This window comes from Protomyctophum parallelum (assembly GCF_964188405.1).
Source record: "Protomyctophum parallelum genome assembly, chromosome: 14".
NCBI classification, from domain to species: Eukaryota; Metazoa; Chordata; class Actinopteri; order Myctophiformes; family Myctophidae; genus Protomyctophum; species Protomyctophum parallelum.
The window spans coordinates 43,435,034-43,455,267 of record NC_139709.1 but is presented as its reverse complement, the minus strand read 5'-3'; the positions used below and the strand labels follow the sequence as shown (position 1 = coordinate 43,455,267).

Here is a 20,234-nt window from a genome sequence, read left to right as displayed (position 1 = left end):
GTGTGTGTGTGTGTGTGTGTGTGTGTGTGTGTGTGTTGGGGGTGGGGGGGCTCAACACAGTTATCCTTACATTATTGTGCATAATCCGGGCAACTTGCACAAATACATTTTAACATTTAAAATATTTGGGTTGTAAAGTCAAAATTCTTCAACATTCTACATTTAAATAATAATTAGTGTTAAATAGCTAATTCATTTAAAATATATACTTTTCCACATTGTGCTTGCGTGCGTGCGTGCGTGCATGCGTGTGCGTGTGTGTGTGTGCGTGCGTGCGTGTGTGTGTGTGTGATAAATATATACCTATGTGAATGTGTGAATGTGTAAATGTGTGAATGTGTGAATGTGTGTATGAGTGTATGTATATGCCCTCTCTCTCTTTCTCTCTCTCTCTCTCTTTGTCTCTCTGTGACTAAAACAGCGGCGGTTCCCGAGGGTGTGTCTGTTTCGAGGTTGTTCCGGGGATTAGGCCCCATGGGGGTGCAAAGCTCGGCCGCTTGCTGTCTCAGTGAGAACGAATTCCTCTGGTATGCACCAGATCAGCAGCCAGACGCCAGAGACTCCACCACCACAGGGGGACCCACAGTACACTGCTCCAGTGCACTATATAGACAGGACTGCTGCCACTTCCACTGCAGGCCTAAAAGCCCCTAGACGAGCCAGGCCTCGCTGTCTAACTATCACCTATCTAAAGTAAACCGTATTCCTATCACGACTCCGCTCGGTCCCTAATCTGAGCCCACCACATCTGGAATTGACTGAGCCCTAGAGACACCTTTTCCTTCTTCTTATTCTTCTTCTCCACCTGTGCGACATTTCAGTAGTATTATTTCTTGAGATAGAAATGATGGTTGGATCAAGTGGTTTAATAATCTCTCACTTGTAGCAGGTCACTCAAGAACAAAATGGAGAAAGCTCTGTGGCTTTGGAGGGGAAAGAATGATGCTAAACGTAAAGTTTTCTAATTGCTAGAAGAGAGGTCTTCGCGTACTAGCTATCAATGTCATTGAATCTAATCGATTCTCATTTCCTCTCTTTTATTAAGTTAAAATAGGGAAATTAATTCTGTCCTGGACTGAAATGGAGACGAGTGCACTGCCATATACATTCACGTGGCTCCGACGAATACATAAATTAAAACAAATTAGCCAACAAAGTGAGTCATTTGCATAAATTACACAGTGTGTTACTAGGGGATAGATTACTTCATTCCAATCAATTAAGACAGTGGAACATTCCGTGATTGCAATTCCAGACAGAGGGAGCAAACATTCCAGGCACGGCGTCCCAGTGCAAGACGAGAAGGCTGCTCTGTGCGGAGCAGTCCGCCAGGGTTAATGTTCAAACCATCCACCAGGCCACACCACCTTTGACCTCTTTATTAGACGTATAGCCACCGACTGACCCTGTGGGTGTGTGAACTAACAGCCACAATCACACATGCTGAGGGTGGAGCGACTGGTTTGCCTACGGGCCAATGACGTGTGTGTGTGTGTGTGTGTGTGTGTGTGTGTGTGTGTGTGTGTGTGTGTGTGTGTGTGTGTGTGTGTGTGTGCGTGTGCGTGTGCGTGTGCGCGTGTGCGTGTGTGTGTGTGTGTGTGTGTGTGTGTCTGAAACTTGGGGAGAGAAGCAGCAGCAGCGGCTGGTATTAACAATCACTCACATATCAAAGCAAGACAAATTATCGCTCCGAACCATACTGGTGCCACACTGACTGCGCACCGTAGTGGATGAGCCAGATACGTTTTAATGTCAATATATACACATCCTGAGGCTTTCGTGTGAGAGACAGAGTTGCCAGAGGCAGTTTCTTTCTCTTTTTTTTTTTATCTACGCTCTGCAGAAGGCTGAGAATCCTTCTCATGGGATACCGTACCCAGCATGCATTGCACGGGGGGCAGCCACCCTTTGTGGTGGTTAGAAGCTCGTTTTCCGCCTGTTAGTCCATCTACCTCACTGGTGGGAAGCCACTGATGGACACTGATGACTGTGTAATCGACCATAATTGTCTTTTCAGTTTTGATTTGTGTCATCCCTCGACTTACTCGTCCATCCTCATCTCCCTCTCCATTTCTCTCTCCCTCTTTCCGTCCGTCTCATGAAAGAGTGACATGTGCCACATTTAAAATTCATCAGCACCAATGAGACAAATGTGACCGTGTTTCCCAGCCTAACACGGCTCTCGTTGCAAGGACATACGTCCCAGGTCACACCTGGGATGCCCATGGCGTTTGTGGCTTCGAGGCTTTGTGATTGTGTTTGTATATACTGCACACACTAACCTGTGGAGAGAGGCTGTTGCTGATGGCGGGGTTGACTGCGTTGGAGTGTCCTGGCGGGGGGACAAAGCCGTCAGAGTACCCTGAGAAGCTGTGGCGTCCAGAGGACAAGCAGTAGGCCGAGCCTCCGTCCTGGGCCCCCACCGACGGGCCATGCCCACCCTGGTGCACCGAAGTGGGAGGGAGAGGCTGCGGTCTGTGCACAGTGTTGGACGGTTCTGACACTGACGTTTGAGAGAGACAGATGGGAAGATATGAGATAAATACGTTTAAAATTAAAATAGGGCACTTGCATAACATTGAGATATATCAAACAACAATGCTGAATTAAATGACACGCGTGACCGAAACGCTCCTCGTCTGCATAGAGTGTGAATGTGTTTGGCTGTGCCTACCCTGAGCTATGGAGGTGGGCGGATAGGGGCTCTCTGACAGCTGATAGGCCTGCAGGCCCGACATGGCTGATGGCGGGAAACCTCCCGGAATCAGGTGATTGAACGCCATCAGCTGATTAGCACCTGCTTGCTTCCTCCAGCGGGCTCTCCTGTTGCTAAACCACACCTGGAAGACAAAACAAAGACAAAGGAGGAAAGAAAGGTGAGTGTCACAGCTAATTGTTTATTCGACACAATGCATTTGTTTGTATTTTGTACAGTGTAACATTAATATGTATACTGATATATTGTTATTTGCTGTAGAGAGTGAGAGTGTGTGTGCGTGCGCGCGCTGCACATGGGTGGGTGGGTGGTTGGGGGGGGGGGGGTCTCTCTCAGCCCAGGGCTCATCAGATAGTGATCTAAACATCTGGAAAGTGCAGTGGAACTACAGTGACGTTTTTATTCATTCGGAGGGCTCAGATCAGCTGCATCACATAAATCAAACCATGAAGCTATTACAGCTGTTTAACACCTCTAGTAATACATTATCTGAATGAAGCATCTAAGGGCTTTGATGGGATCTCTGCTTTTTTTTTGTTTTTTGTTTTTTTTACAGGAAGTCTGCCAAATACAGGAAATAGAGGAAACCCTCTTCAGTGTACTGTATGTGAGTGTAACTAACCACCTGGATTGGAACTTGCGCCTCCCACATGGGAAACCAAACATCTATACCAAAGCCAACGAGGAATCCCGCATTGGCCAATTGTTAGACTTCTGGGCTTTGGGCGTGGTATACTATATATTAGGGAAGGGATGCACGATATAATCGGTAGCATAATCGGAATTGGCCGTATCGGCCATAGAAATGCCATCAAAATAATCCAGATTATTTAATTGGTTTTCACCAGCAAACAAAAATAAAAAAATAAAAACTGGAGAAATGAGTTCACTATAAATCAAAAGTGTCTATAGTACCTCTAGTCTAGAACAAAAGTAAAAAATGTAAAGATATTAAGTAAAAATAATAACTTTTTCTATACATTTAATTTGTGTACTCATCTCTTTCAGTATTCATTCGGTTGTGAAAACAGTCACTTTTTAACAGGCTTTGTACCAAGCCCCTACAGAGCGTCGCAGTCCCTCCCCCTTTCAGAACAACGAGTGGCCCAGGAAATGAATCGCAATGCATTTTGACCATAGGCATTTCTTAAATTATTTATTTAAAGACCTTTTAGGCGTCGTACGAAGCCAACTCTTGTCGTGACAAATCATGACAACACACACAATATTTTGGACCAAACAAATAATTACAAAGACAACAAAAAAAGTGTTTAAAAGCCGTTATTTTCTACTTTCTAATTATTTGTTTGGTCCATATTATTGTGTGTGTTGTCATGATTTGTCACGACAAGAGTTGGCTTCGTACGACGCTTAAAAGGTCTTTAAATAAATAATTTAAGAAATGCCTATGGTCAAAATGCATTGCGATTCATTTCCTGGGCCACTCGTTGTTCTGAAAGGGGGAGGGACTGCGACGCTCTATAGGCCTATATTCTATTGGAATCGGTCAGAATCAGTATCGGCAGATATGACCCTGCAAATAATTGGATACTGGTCATAATTTCATAATTGTGCACCCCTACTATATATTGAAATACATTTTAAGGATAAACTCATCATCTCGTTTTCTCCTAAATTTAAAAATAAAGAATTTCTTTATTAAGAAAAACTGGATGGATGGATGGATGGTAAATTTCAGTCTGATAATGATCCTATATCCCTCTCCTGAGTGGCACTGAGGGCAGACAGTGCACGGCGTGCGGTGAGTGGTGACATAACCAGCACAGTGAGGGTCCGTGTCTGTATGTGTAAGGCATGTGGATGGGGGCTGGGGTTGACCACATGTTTATCGGCTATAATAAATTGTCTAACATTAACAAGATGGGCATTTCCTGGTCAGCACCCATATGTTACGCATCCCTGAGGATTAAGAGACTTATCCTCCTGCTGGGTGAATAGCTTTTCAGTATCTACTTGCAAGCAAGCATGTGCACGCTATACTTTGAAGGCTCTCACATACAGTGTATACGGTATATGTGTGTGATGTCTCTCACCTGCACCCTGGCCTCTGTAAGCTTGGCCCGCTGAGCCAGCTCCTCTCGCGTGTAGATGTCCGGGTAGTGCGTGCGCTCAAAGGCCCTCTCCAGCTCCTCCAGCTGTTCGGTTGTGAAGGTGGTCCGACTGCGGCGCTGCTTCCGCTTCAGGGGAAGGCCCGGCTCCGAGTCCACGTCCGAACCCTCGTCTGAGTGACTGGCTGCAGAGACAGAACCCAAGAAACGTTACGTTAAATCCCCCCCAAAAAAGTCTTATCACATTAACGGACTGCAGGTCCATAGTTTACGTATATACCATGTAGGCCTATCATGACTATGACCCGGGGTGAATACTTTGAGGACATAAAATAGAGTTGTGTACAAGCTGCCAGTAGACCTCCTTGTCCTTTTTAAACTCCCAGCAGTTCCTGAGGGGATCAAAAGCCTCATAGGCTGCTTGAACATGGATTAGAGAGGTGCAGATCCCTCCCCTCAGGGCATCTATCCCTCGGTTCCCGGAGTGTCTCTGCCGGTCTTATCCATGCTGTGCGTTATTGAGATATGGCCCCGCAGCAAAAGAGGCATGCAGGCGCCCATCCCGATTTTGCAGGTGCTTCCTTAATCTGTTTGTTCAGTTGAGGGGCAGGACGGACAGACAGAGAGACTGGACGAGTGCATGGACGAGACAGCTTTTGGGAGCTAATTCAGCAGAAGGGAGTCAATGAATGCTTGGAGTCTAAGAGGTAGCGTCTGTGTGTGTGTGTGTGTGTGTGTGTGTGTGTGTGTGTGTGTGTGTGTGTGTGTGTGTGTGTGTGTGTGTGTGTGTGTGTGTGTGTGTGTGTGTGTGTGTGTGTGTGGTGGGGGTGGGGGTGACCCGTCTATTAAGTAATGATTAGGCTCCTCAAACTAGCGTGACAGCCTGCCATTGTGCACCATTACATGTCTGCAATACGCTTTCTCTCATGCTCTTTCGTTTGCTTTGCACACGCACACGTGCGCGCGCACACACACACACACACACACACACACACACACACACACACACACACACACTCCATCTCATGCATCTGCCACGTCTGGGCCGTGGGCTTTCAGTCGATCGGCTCTGTGTGTATGACAATGTTTCAAACCCAGATGGTTACAGACAGAAGGAGTTGGAATCCATTGCCCTCCTCCTCCTATTCACCCCGAGGGACCTCTTAAAGCTCGCTGCAGTCAGAGGAAGGTTCACTGCACCTTTTAGGCCATCGCAGACGGACAGACTACAAACACCTACAGTCCTACACTGAGAGAAGCCTAACTTATCCTATACTTGGCCATACGGACGTGTCCCTCGACAAAAATGTCAGATTTAAAAACAAACATTGACAAAAATTGCTGATTTAAAAAATGGCGAGCTATGTATTAACTACTACTACCCCAGGGGACCGTACTAGGTCCCCTCCGTTTTTCCCTGTACCAAATCTCTTTGCCGAAAATAGCAAATCCTCATATACTTTTGCCAAATGTTCGGCTATCATGACATGCCCAGAATAGGCACGCTAGGGTTCGTTGGGTTAAATGAAAGAGAAGGAGTGTGAAAGTAACTCAAAGTGGAGACAGGTGTAATAGCAGGAAGGGTCTTCGTCAGAGGGGCCAGTCTGCAGCCTCTGTCTTAAAGCTGCAGACTGTTCCTTCTTCCTCTGCCCCAGATTTAAAGCTTTTTAATTAAAAAAGTGCCAAGTCAGATACACAGGGGAGCGGGGGTCCCCCCTCCCCCCTCCACCTCACCCCAAATGCCCCGAGCCCCTCTGGTGCCAAGCAGGAAATGCTTGCGCCGGTTGCCAGTGTGATTCCGATCGGGCATTACATGAGGATTTGGACCCCGGGAGTTCTGCTGCGCTCCGTAGCGCCGCCGCTGAGGACTCTGAGGCATGGGAACAGAGCTCCTTATTGCATGCTGCTGACCGGGGAGTATACCATGCTGCCAATGGCGCTCGCGGACGATTGGCTGGACGGATGGATGTTAAGATACTTGTGGAAAGTATAGTGTTCCGTGCTGGGGAACAGACTTTGGGGGGGGATGTGGTTTGTTTGGATGGTGGGGCAGGGGATGTTGCCTGAAGCCAGTTGGAATGCATTGTGTCACAAACCAACAGGCTTGAGCAGAAGGCCACACAGCACGGGCCCAAAACTTGATAACTTTTCTATAAACATGCCTTTCAACAGAAATATTTTCAGCATATTCAATTTTTTCTTTTTTTTTATAGAAAACACAGCGTGAATTGTATTCCGAAGATGTGACATAACAAACAATTTGTTCCCTAAGGGGAATAGTTTATAACGTATACACACCGTGAAAGCCAAACTGCTGAGACGAGTTAATTGACGGATAAACAAGAGAAAGGACTAAACAAACCAACAAGTGAAGGAACATACGGTGCCATTTGAGCCAAGGAAAAGAGGAAGAAAGCAAAAGGAAAGGAGCCAAATGACGAGAGCCGACTACCCAAAGATTCCTAAGGGAGGGAATGAAACTCATAAACCTCCTCAGTGGAGAAAAGCTCCCCAGTGACACTGTATCATGTTAACTGCAGGGTGGGGAGTGTGTGTGTGTGTGTGTGTTGGGGGGGAGGGGAGGGGGGGGGGGGTTCCTTTCTTTTTTTTCACTCCCTTTATTTCTCCCGCTATCTCCCTCTCTTTCTCCCCCCCCCCCTCCCTGTTTTTATTATTAGTAACTGCAAGAGAAAACACTCCATCACGGACTCTCCCTTAATGGCAAATGACAGTGGTGCTTTTGTCATCCTCTCCAGCTCTCTCTTTTACTCTCTCTCTCTCTCTCTCTCTCTCTCTCTCTCTTTTCTCCCTCTCTCGTTCTGTCTCTTTTTTTTCTTCTTCTTTTATTTTTTTCCCTTTTTTTTTTTTTGGAAGTGTTGCGGCCAGGGCTTTTGTATGCTAGAAGGGAGAGGCCTGTGGCAGGGCTCTCTATTGGGCCGATTACCACGCTCCATCTGTAGGAGCCATCAGGGGCCGGCCGGGCCCGCATTCAGGGGCCTGTCACCTGCCCAGCAGGGGAGTGGGGGTTGCTGTAGGGGTTGGATGGGGGCAGGAGGGCCAGGGGATGAGTGGGGGGAAAGAAGGGTGGGTGGGAGCGGGCACAAAGGGGTCCGGAGAAGGGCCACTGGGGCTGCGGAGGGGCACAGCAGGGGAGAGAGAGACCCAGAGACCCCTCCCTTCCTTCCCTCGGAGGCGTGGGGGTTGGGGGAGGTTGGAGGCACCTGGACAAGATGATGCTGGGGAACGGGTGCCGGGCATCAGCCCGGCATCAGCTGAGAAATAAATTTTGTTGATGTACTGTATATATTTAAAGACCTATTGTGAAATGAAAAATATGGGCATTTTTATTTGAAGTTTCACTCTGAAATGGAAAGCTGTGTGTTGTTGCATCCCTCCAGGGTATGGGACGTTGCTCAGCTGCATGCGCGTGCACGACATGTGCGTTGAATTTGTTTGTTTGTTGACATTTCACTGAGAGACGGGCAGCAAAGCTCGTGGCTTATGTCTAACCTATAATGTTTTCAGATATATTTTAGCGTCCTGATTAAGTTTAAAACGAGTAATACACTGTCTGGATGTCATCTTGGATGAGATTGAAAACGGTTCTGTAATCAGAAGCAGCTGTATTTGAACGGTCGTGCAGCGATGGGAATAAAACAGGTGAATGAAATCAAGCTTCATTTTTATTCATGCAGGACTCGACATGTCATCACGCATTTCGTTCAGAGGAAGTATAATTAAATTTAGATTTTGATGGACTTTTGATTTTGAATACACAAAAATGAAACTGTTCCCATTGTTTTGGCATACGTTGTTAGGTATGCCCACATAGCCTACTGTATGTTGACCACCGATATCGTCTAAAAGTGTGAAAAACATCTTTAAAAACATTGACAGAACTGACAAAATATATCTAAAAAATGTGCATGCATTACCTGGGTTCACAGTGTTTAACCCATTCTGACCTGAGATCAGATTCCAAAAATGTCTGTTTGAAAATGACAGTTTTCTGAAAAAGCTATGTTTCTATGTCAGTGGTTCTTCGATTTTTCAAAAATAGCAGACCTACAAGCTCGTATCGCGCCACTCGGTGGCGCGATATGAGCTTGTAGATCTGCTATTTTTCAATAGCTAAAGCATAACATGATGCCAACACCAAAATGGGTGCCCGTTCAGAATGGGTTAAAGAAAAACTTTTTATGTACTTAATTAATTCATGAATTTTGATCATTATATATTATAAGATAAAATAATGTGTCTATGTGTTACATATAGTATTACACACACACACACACACACACACACACACACACACAGACACACACACACACACACACACACACACACACACACACACACAATACTTTTTTGTCATAGCAGAATGGATGAGAGTGCTCTGTATGCACCAAGGTCATTGCTAAAAGCAGGGCCTGTCATTTTCATTTCCTTCAATCACGTCTCTTTCTCCTCTTTGCTCACAGGACACCCCCTCGCCCACCCCCCACGATGCAACCGCGTCTTCTTCGCGCTTGACATTCTCAGACGAGGTTCCAGCGATATGGGCGCATTGAGGTTTTTCGGGGTTGAGGCACGCCAAAGCGCAGGAGCTGAGAGCCGAAGCGGGCTGTTCCCAGTTCCCACACATTCCCCATCTACAACGGGCGAAGAGGATACTAAACACACAAAGGGAGGCCTCGACCTCCTTAACTTAAACACCCAAATCAAATTTTACGCTGCAGCTCAAGCACCAGGGAGCTGAAAATACTCCACGGCCGCTCACAGTTTGGCAGAGGCTCTCCGACAAGAATCTTAAAAGATAGATTAAGGGGGCTGTCGCGAAATGATCCACGAAACAGACTTTTCAAACAAAGTAAGGTTTGTGGGTTAACAAACCAATAAAAGGCGGCAGGCGGAGGTGATAGCATGTTCAGATAGCGTTCCGTATTCAACAGGTCATGTCAACAGGTTCCTTTCACACATCAGAGGCCCATTACATAAACCTAAATACACAGAAGAGTGTGTACACAGTACACACACACACACACACACACCAGTCCACAGTTCGCCAAAGCATGCAGTGAGGGGCCAGCAGCACTGTAGGCTCACCACCCAAGCTAAAACAGAACCGTTTATTGAGGAGACTGACAGGCAGGAAAGGTAAACTCTAGAGGGCTATACAGATGTGAACCTCAGGAGTGTCTAGTCCTATTAGCATCACCTGCAGCCGCACTGCCTCTACAACAAGCCAGGAAAAGCATCGAGGAGTCCAACTTTGGAATAAAGGCTGCTCTTGTTTACTGTGCATAGAAAACAGTGGCCAAGGCCCCCAGAACACCCCACTTCCACAGATGTTAACGTAGGCACACGCACCTACATACGCACCTAAAGGCCTGCATCCACGCATATACACGCATGCAACAGTGTGTATTGGTTGTCCTATGACGGCGACAGAATTCAAAAATGGAAACAGACGGGAAGAAGCACTAGGAAAGTGACTCTCTGTGTGTGTGTGTGTGTGTGTGTGTGTGTGTGTGTGTGTGTGTGTGTGTGTGTGTGTGTGTGTGTGTGTGTGTGTGTGTGTGTGTGAGAGAGAGAGAGAGAGATAGAGAGAGAGAGAGAGAGAGAGAGAGAGAGAGAGAGAGAGAGAGAGAGAGAGAGAGAGAGAGAGAGAGCATATGGGACAGTTTATGGCTGTGCCTTGGTAGGGGCTTGGTAGGGGCTGACTGGCCCTTCCTCCAGGGGCTGTTAATAGTGAAGGTAATTGAGCTGGTGACATGTGTTCACCACACAAAACAAAGGGCAGAAGAGACAAATGAACTAGTTATTTGCCCAGGGAAGTAGATCTGGTCCTTTCAGGCCGGCAGAGCCCAGTGTGAGTGGACCACTGAATAAAACAGTGGAGCAGCACAGAGCGCCAGAGCCGAGCAGATGCCCCAGAGAAGCTGAATGGTTAACTGACAGCTCACAGGCCCAGCTGGGGTTAACAGTTATAGTAGGAAGAAATGGGAACGAGTGGGCCACTCACTTGACTTGCTAAGGAGCCCCCAGGAACCCGCAGCTGCCTGGGGGAAGGGGTGAGGTGGGGCATAGAAAGAGAGAGCAGAGAGAGAGAGAGAGAGAGAGAGAGAGAGAATGGTGATGATGGATGGAAAAAGAAACGGAGAGAGCGAGCACAGGAGGCAGGCCCCCACGTGGACAATGCGGCAGCTAGTGATATGACATTGAGAGATGTATCACTGTCTAATATCGCTGAGCTGACAAAAAGCCACAAATGGTCCCGCTCGGGCATTATGTGGCCCAGTGTGGGGTGGTTATTATTTAGTTCCACTGTAATGCAGTTAGCTGACAGTTTCACGGTGGCATTTCCACCCCCGGAGCACGGACAAAGCAACGGCACAGGACCCATGCCGGGGCGCATCGCTGGGCCAGGCTGCCACACGTTCCAGCCCAGCAGAGACCAAATTCTCTACAGACATGACCTCACTTTAGAGCCCGGTAAGGCCCAACCAAACATATACCGCTCCCCAGGTTCAGAACCAACCCACCTTTTTCACCGCAAAAACATCATTATTGTCATTCTACTTTACAGCATTATTAAACTAACCTGTATCCATGTAATATTTCCTAGTATTGGCTCAACTTGCATTGTACCGGTAATACATGTTTAACAATGTGTATAAATATCATATTTGATATAGCATCATAGCAAGAAAAAAAACGTGTTATAATTAGTACGGTGGTGACTCGGGACCCGGGAGACCATTAGCTGTCATCTTGACCCAAACATTATTGTAACCCTCTCCTTCTGAAGACTGATAGTTTTAACAGTCAAGTGACCCAAGGTTAGCCTCTGACCTTTTGACAGCCTTGGCCCTGTGCAGGGCTGCAGTGGAGAGGGTCTCACCGCTGACCCCCTCACAGCCTCACAACGGCCCCCAACAAAACTTCACAGCTACTGAACAGAGACGAGAGAGAGGGAGAGAGAGAGAGAGAGAGAGAGAGAGATCGTTCCATTCCATACTTTCTTCTCCAAACACTAGCTTCTTCTTTTCCATTGTGGGGCTGCTTTGCCCCCCCCTTTCCCCTACTCCTGCACAGTAAAACTCTCCTTGTTCATTTCACTCTTGAGTGTTGAAGATTTTTGCTTTGGGTTCATTCTAGGCTAGTGGGTTTAAACTCCATTAATGTTCAACTGTTTTATCTTGGTTTTCCTCATCTTGAGATTTAAGGGACCATTTTAAGAACATTTAAAATATATGTGCACATTTTGAGGAACATTATTCTCCCGCAACATGAATTCCAATTCTTTCTAAATCTTTTTTTTTCTTCATCTTTTCTTTCCCAAAGATGGAAGGACATTAATCAAACAAGTTGTCTCTGCCGTCTATGCGATGCGCATGAAGCTGCTCTACGCATCAACAGCAAAAAAAAAAAAAGAAAGAAAGAAAGCTGAGCCTAAACAAAGTTAAGTGATTGACAACGCTGTCTGGCTTTACTCAATTAACTATCCTATTGTGTTCCTTTTTGCTGGAGTTCCCTCACCCCTCAGCCCCCGACCCCTTTTCTCCTCACACTCCTTTATCCTCCCCATCACAGAGTTTTGCTCAGCTAATACTCTCAAGGAAATAGAGAGCTCCTTTTCTACCGGGGTTCCTTTCCCTGACCTTCCATTGCTCATTGCTTCTCTTTCAGTCACTTCACAGTGTCTCTGGGGTTATTGGGGAGAATGCGGAGAGTACATCAGCGCCGAGGGGCCGGCTCGGGGCAGGACCCCAGCCCCTCACTTCAAAGTTGGCCTGCATTCATTAATTGTCCTTTGAATTAATATTGGAGGATCACAATGCGGGTGCCAACAGAGAAAGAGGCTTTAATGAAGCATAGAGCCTGCATTCAGTTGCAGATCAGCCAGTGTGGATTTTTTTATAGAGAGGGGGTGGGGGGGGGGGGGGGGGGGGGCTTGATGCCAATGTAGCAAGTAAATGTGGTGTGTATTTATGTGAGAGCAGAGAGAAAGAGAAAGGTTATAAACTTCTTTACATTTATCTGTCCTTCCAAATCGATGGACAGATGCTGACAGGAACACATACATTTGAAATGAATCTTCCAGAAATGCCACTATATTTCAGCTTTTCGATGTGGATCAAATGTTTAGTGCTCCAGTAGTCTGGACTGCACCTAAGGTACAAAATAAGCTAGGTATATGAGTCAACAGACAGAGAGTGAGTGAGGCCCAGATTTATAGCTGCAGCAAACACTCCTCTAGTTTCAGTGTCTGTTGTTACAGGAGAAGGTCCCACACTCACTAGCAGCCCCAGCCTTTTACTTACTAAAGGCACCGTGAAAATACTGACAAATACACAAGTTATAGAATTGCATGCATCTATCTCTGTCTCGCTCTTCTTAGGGCGCTGCTCCCTGTCTGACAGGATATTGGTCCCTTGCCAAGGGCTGCTATTCCCGCCTCTGTGCGAGAGAACCACATTTGTTTGTGTGCACTGATGCCCCTTGAGAGTATAAGTTATGAAACTTGATAATTGGTTTAGATGGCTCAGATGTGAGGACCTACACGTGGAAGTTCATTGCCCGATTTCCCCTTTCAGGACACGCTTGGACTCAGTGTTTGCCGACTTTGCGTATTCTCTCTGCTTTTATAAAAACATCCATTACTCAGGCTCTCCTGAACACAGTCTCTCTCTCTCTCTCTCTCTCTCTCTCTCTCTCTCTCTCTCTCTGCTCCCAAATCTTGCTATCATTCCCTACCTAAAATCCATGCCAAAGTCACAGGGAGCCAGTAACCCACTTTATTTACACAAACAAAGTCCCACTCAGTTTCTTTGACAAAAGCAGCTAAATCTTTCATGTTTTGTCAGCACTTGATTCCTCCTGTCCCCCTGGCTATTTGCCTGCCTCTGGACAATGGGGGCAGGAGAATGGCAGCAGATTGTCGGAATGCACCTCAATGAAACCAATTATTACATGTTGACTGCGTTCACCATGGCAGATTTGAAAGCACTAGGCTCATTCAATTTGGCACCGCAGGACTCCCTTTCAAGGGAAGTTATCCCTTTGACTGTTTGTATTTCTGAGCTTTCTTTTTTTCTTCTTCTTCTTCTTTCTCCCCCTCCATCGTAAAAAAAAAAGAACCTGCAAGAGTGGGCTACTCCTCTTTCATGACTTTGGTTACTTTTAATTAGCTAAATGAGGCTAAAGGGCTGTCAGTGGATGTAAAAGTAATAAACGCAGGAAGGACTGTGGTTATCTGTTAATTAAATGACACTTAATGTGTCGATTCTTTATCAAACAACAATAAGCAATTCCCTAGTACATGGTTTTTGTTATTGACATCATGGGGAAACCAAATTATTGGTATTTGTTATTACAAAGTCACTTTGCAATCATGGCATGCATTCATACGGATAAGGAAACTGAATCAACAATTAAAGGCAATATGGACACACACAGTCGCATGCACGCACACACGCACGCACGCACGCACACACGCACACACGCACACACACACACACACACACACACACACACACACACACACACACACACACACACACACACACACACACACACACACACACACTCTCTCTCTCTCTCTCTCTCTCTCTCTCTCTCTCTCTCTCTGAATTGAATTTATGCATGCAAACTTCACTATAGGAAATTGTTTTACTGTTACATTTACCTCCTCTGCACTAACCTGCATCATGTCGTGTACCATAGGCTGACATTTTATGTTTGACATTTGTGGAATCATTGTTTTCTTTCTTTGCTTTTAGTATTATATAGGTTGAAATGTATATTTCTCTTACATTATTCTTAATACCTATTTTTTGTGTGCATTGACCTGGGAGTTGCAAGCTAAATATCGATACACCTGTCAATGATGAGAGGAATTTAACTGAATTAAAATCTTGAATGGGAAGTACACCATTTAGTATCTAATTCATTCCAGAACATGTTACTATTAGCTCCAGGGTATCCTTTGCTCACAAAGGCAGGCACTTGTTAATGCCATGCAGACCTGAGGCCGTGCAGTATATAGAGTTTATCCCACAAACCTTTGCTTCAATGTCCCTTTCCCAGACAAATAAATCTAAATGAGCTAGCTTTGATCTTAGCACTTAAGGAAAGACAACAATAGCGGTGGAGGAGAAAGGGCTAGAGAGCAACAGGCTTCTCTCCTCCATGACAATAGCCTCTACAAACACCTACTTAATCAATATTTGGTCAGAAGACACTCTCTTAGTGTCCCAAAAACACTCCTTTCACATTCTAATGAAGAGCTATAAAGGAGAAAAACAACAACTACTTCCACAAAGAGACAGAAGAATGAATTATTGCTGTCCTGTAGATCAATATTGTCACTGTGCTCTTTCATTTACTACCAGAGCACCTATTGATGAGATGCTGTCACATTTTGTTGTCGTTGTTGTTGTTGTTTTTATAAATACATACAATGGAAATGATTAATTCATGAATCAGTTATTAGGCATTGTATGAGTTTGCTATCAAATTAACTGTATACAATATGCATTTATATGTCCCAGTTGTGGGGAAACAACAGCACCCTCATCATGAACTTTACCAGCAAAAAGAAGGCCTAAAAGAAGGCTTATAATATTCACAATTTCACACTAATTTAATATTTCCGATTAGAATTTGACTTATCCCACACTCTGACTGTCCGTTTCGATGTGGAGTGAAAGGGCTTCGGACTCGGGGGGAACTACAGCAGTAAAGAGTGGAGTTTTAAAAGTTGCAGAAGTCAAGAGGCTGATCTGTATTCTGGAAGAGGGAGAGGGAAGTGCATGAATGCGCGCCCTAGGCGGAGAGGAAAGGGGCGGGCTTTGTCTCAGATGAAAGTGGAAAGAAATAAAGGGTTTGGATTTAATCTACTAGCAAAGGTTTTCTCTGAGATCACTGACTGAGCATCAAACCCACTGCGCAAAAAAGTGGAACAATGGTGTAAAAGACAGCGAAGGACATTAATATAATCGCACAATAAATGGCTTTTAGAAAGCGGCCAAATATATAGGCCTACCAATATATATTTTTAATTGTGAGAGCCCATTTTTGCTGAAAACTTTTAATGATTCTTGTTGTTATACCTTGGATAACAATTAACGTGCATATTTGAAATATTATCTCAAGATTAAGATATTAATCGTGGAATGGTGGAAATTAAATGCACATATGCATGGAACCAATACGAGAAAACAATTATTCTTTTTTTTGTTTGTTTGTGGCTTTCCAACTCAGCCACGCTTGTGAAAACATTCCTGAGATCCCAACAGGTCGTAAATCAACAGGTGTATATGCGCGAAGTATCGTAGACTCCATCTTTCTCAAAGGAAAACTCTAAACATTAGGAGAAGGCCACAAATTAACATTTTGTAGGTGAAAACAGGCTCTTTCCCCTCGCAGTAAGCAGTCTATAAAACAGCTCGCACCGGGCCTATTGGTGTTCCCTGAATAATTCATCGCTCATTGCGGGTCCATAATGTCTTCTCCCAGCCCTTTGTCAGCGCATTTTTTTTCTTCTATTCTCTCCACATTTTGAAAAGGTTTGGCGTCTTTTTGTACGCCACTGAGCCGCTCACTAGCATGGGCCTTTGTGCCGGTGAAGCCGAAGTGTGAGTCTCAATGGACTCTCCCGGCTTTGTCTCCCAAGTTCATCCTCAAGTGTTCAATTGTGCGCAAGAAAGAAAGTTTCTTATGTGGACGGAACTGTTGTGCAAATGTTTGATCATCACCTTCATAGCAACGTTTGTCCACCGCTAAGTTTGTTAAGTCTACAATATCGCATAAAAGCTATAATACCCACATGCATGCATAAAAGCTAATATGTTGCTTTCAGGACTTGATACAAGTGCAATGAGAAAAATCAAAGAAGCATTATCGATAACTGTATTTTCAATTATCAACTGAACTGCATTAGTCCTAATAAGTGTAGTGTAATTCTGGATAAACATATTAAATATTTCAAAAAGGCATGAAGGCCTAAAATAATATCATGTTACTTGCTATTTATTTTTCACACATGCACGACATATACTTTAATTGGATATTCCTCTGTGGTAATAGACCTACACAATCTGAAACTACACATCTGCTCATGCTAATTATTATTATTAATTTGTTAGCCGAAACCACAATTAGCATGCAAATAAGTGCTGCATTTTAACACCGGACAATTGACTCCGAGACAGCGGGGATAAAAGAAGAGTTTGGATCATTTCATGAATAAAAACGTATATATGCTCTAAAATGAACCTCGCACTTACATCTGTCTCCCAGAATCCCGTCGATGCTGTGCTTTGCTCGCCGTTCGTTCTCCTCCAGTTCCCTCTTCTCAATCTCATCGTCATCTTCCTCATCCTCATCAACTCCTCCGAATTTACAGCGCATAATGCGACTGATCGCGCTCACTTTGAGAAATGAAAACAACCAAAGAATAGTTGCAAAAGGCATTAGAGGTCAGGTCATGGTTATACAGCAAACATGAATGTAAATATAGCCTTAATTGCTTTACTGAATTATGAATGCAATTTCCAAACAATATATTTATTTATTATAGCCCATTTTACGATTTCCAGCTAAAAAACATAAATGAATATAAATGCACATGGACAACAATTTTCATTTAATTTGCAAATACTTTCATTAACGTATTATACGTATATTATAATACTATAGCCTTTCTCTAGACCTATAACGTTTGTTTTCGAATGCATTGCTATAATAAACGCGCCATGCTATACCTGATGGCACATTATTCCTGTCGCAGATGCCATCTTTCAGTAACTTGTCTCTGATCTCCCAGCTGAACATCCCTGGGTTCTCTCTCTTGTACTCCTCAATCTTTTTGTCCACGTCCGGAGATGTCGTTTGCTAAACAGCAAGGAACAAGGAAAATAAAAATGATTAGCTCGAAAGAGAATCGTGGGTTTAATATCCGCGCAGTTAAAATGAAAAGTTAAATACATAAGCAATGCATGTATTATTATTTTTACTTATAACTTCAACCTCCCAGGAGGCTAAGAAAGTTCACATATAAGGCTTGTATTTGTTCGGTGAAGTTCATATCAAAACGTCTCATCCTGCAGTAGTTAGTGGGTTCTCTATAATGTCTAATGCTGATCTCTCACCTTTGGCTTGCTGCCTCCGATGGCCCCGGGCCTGATGGAACCCGTCTCCTGGTACCGACACAGGATCTTGGACACGCAGCCGTGGGACACTCGCAGCTGTCGGGAGATGACACACGGCCGGATGCCGTGGTGGGCCATCTCCACGATTTTGTGGCGAATGTGGTTGGGGAGAGGTCTCCCGTTTATGAAGACTCCACCGAGCTGGTTGACCCGGCCCTGCCCTAACGGAGTGGACACTGCATGGACAGGCACGCCATTTAATACAAATGTTTTAGACAGCCTTGATATATTATAGGCACGCAGGTTGGCACTTCATATTTCTATAAGCCAATTAGCACCTTTTCTTAGACTATTAAAATGATTTCGGCAGTTTATTTTATTTATCCTTTTGGTGTCATTTACAAAACAGTCGACTTTTTTAACTCTTAAAATCACCTATATATATATATTCACTTTAAAGGTTCCTTGGTTCCGGCATACTCTCAATATATACATTAGGCTGTCAAATGGCAAATACCACTACCTTCTAAAGAGTAGGCTCCCCGCGGGTAGTTCTGGTGAGGATTGGGTCTCATCATCCTCGGTATGCCCCCCGCCAGTGCTGTCATGACTCCTGACCTCCCTCCGTCAGGAAAGAACTCCAGGATTGCTCCGGACTGCTTTTAGTTTGTGATCCTAAAAGGCTTTTCTTTAAAATATATATTCGGAGACAATATCGCGCTTCCTATGCGGTGGCCTCCATGAATCCTTTAGCCAGAATGTTGCGTCGGTCGGTTGGCAACCAACAAAAAGTTAAATCCCTCGGAAATGTTGAGGACGAGTATCCAATGTGATGCCCGATATTAGTCTCTAATATAGAAGCTAATGGGTGATTTGAACCTGAAGTACTGCGTGTATACCCGAGTTAAATGATTTACAGGACTCTCGGAGATGCTGATGACAGTCCCGGAAGGCTTTGGAAGAATAGATAGAAGTCAAAACATTTTATCTGTTGTTGCTCTCCCCTCTGACTCCGCGCTTTGCCTTCTGATTGGTCTACGGATGGACCGTTCAGGGCTTGCAGCAGCTTCCTGATTGGACCACAGGAACTTTCTCTCTCTCTCTCTCATGGGTTGACCTCACCATTCAACTTTTGCTGCGATCTAAACTTTTCACCAATATGGTAGCCTACATAACGGAGACAAATTTGAAGAAACCACAATTTAACAAATATATATTATATATAAATGTATCGACATGTGATCATTTTTTTAAAGAGAGAAAACATATACTATGGGCATGTTAAGTATGCAAATCATATAACTGCACAAAAATCGGATGTTAGAGATGAGTAATTTTATTGTACACCTATTTAGTCAGCCTATAGTTAATAACGCGCTAATTATTTACAAATTACAATAAAGGAGCACGATGGACGCAGCATGAAACGACGCCGACACTCCGACAGTGCTGTAAAAGTTGTCTGCAGAATGCAGACAGACAGAGCAATTGTGTCAAAACATTATTTATAACCCTATAAACACAAAAAACTCAAAATTGTCAGTTGGTAACAAATCTTTTATTTGTACAGCACAGGCAGGGATTTGTTTATCATTGTAGACCTGGCTATTATATTATTATTAGTATAGTAGTATAGGCCTATTATTATTATTATTATTATTATTATTATTGTTGTTGTTCTTGTTATATATTATTATAATTATAGCCTACTTATTGTTATTGTCATCATCATTGTTCAAAGCTATATTAACAAAGTTTGTCCAAACTTATGGATTTAGGCTACACGCAATTATTTAATGGGAAATACTGAAAACACATGATAAACACATTACAAACAATATTATAAAGTATAGGTTTTTGATTACGAACATTATAAAGTTTCCCCTGCAGGTCAAGTTTTATTATTAGTATTCAGGTCAACATATTATAGACAAACACACTGCATGTCAATGTCAACACGCGCCATAATGAGCATTAATTTTGTGCAATCAGGACCCAGGTGCGCGCTAACCGGATTAAAATCTGCAGCCCGCAATTCACAAAGAATATGTAGGCCTACACCACGAGGCAGAGCAGAGGGGCATATGAAAAGGTAGGCTACTGAACTAAATAGGCTATAAATTCAGTTGTCCTTGACTCCTTGTTTATAACAGATGGATAGTTTCAAGTCTATAGGCTATATTTATGCAGTATAGCTGGCCAATGTTCATATGGTGCAACAGGTGATTTGTTTCAGGCTTTATAAATATCTCAAAACATTTTCGAATTCATTTTTGATTCATTATTGAATTA

General features: G+C 44.2%; 1 protein-coding gene across 1 annotated transcript in view; it reads right to left on the bottom strand.

Moving 5' to 3' along the window:
* Positions 1 to 18,552, bottom strand: part of pax3a (paired box 3a) — a gene marked incomplete at its 3' end in the record, with an annotated part of 23,500 nt that extends 4,948 nt beyond the window's left edge. The window contains exons 1-7 of the mRNA XM_083783000.1: positions 18,466 to 18,552; positions 17,943 to 18,178; positions 17,556 to 17,685; positions 17,079 to 17,222; positions 4,771 to 4,970; positions 2,675 to 2,840; positions 2,283 to 2,503 (exon numbers count right to left, since the gene is read on the bottom strand). Coding sequence (XP_083639126.1) covers positions 2,283 to 2,503; positions 2,675 to 2,840; positions 4,771 to 4,970; positions 17,079 to 17,222; positions 17,556 to 17,685; positions 17,943 to 18,178; positions 18,466 to 18,550 — 1,182 coding nt within the window. The 5' untranslated portion in view covers positions 18,551 to 18,552. The remainder of the gene's footprint in view (positions 1 to 2,282; positions 2,504 to 2,674; positions 2,841 to 4,770; positions 4,971 to 17,078; positions 17,223 to 17,555; positions 17,686 to 17,942; positions 18,179 to 18,465) is intronic.
* Positions 18,553 to 20,234: the final 1,682 nt, after the last annotated feature.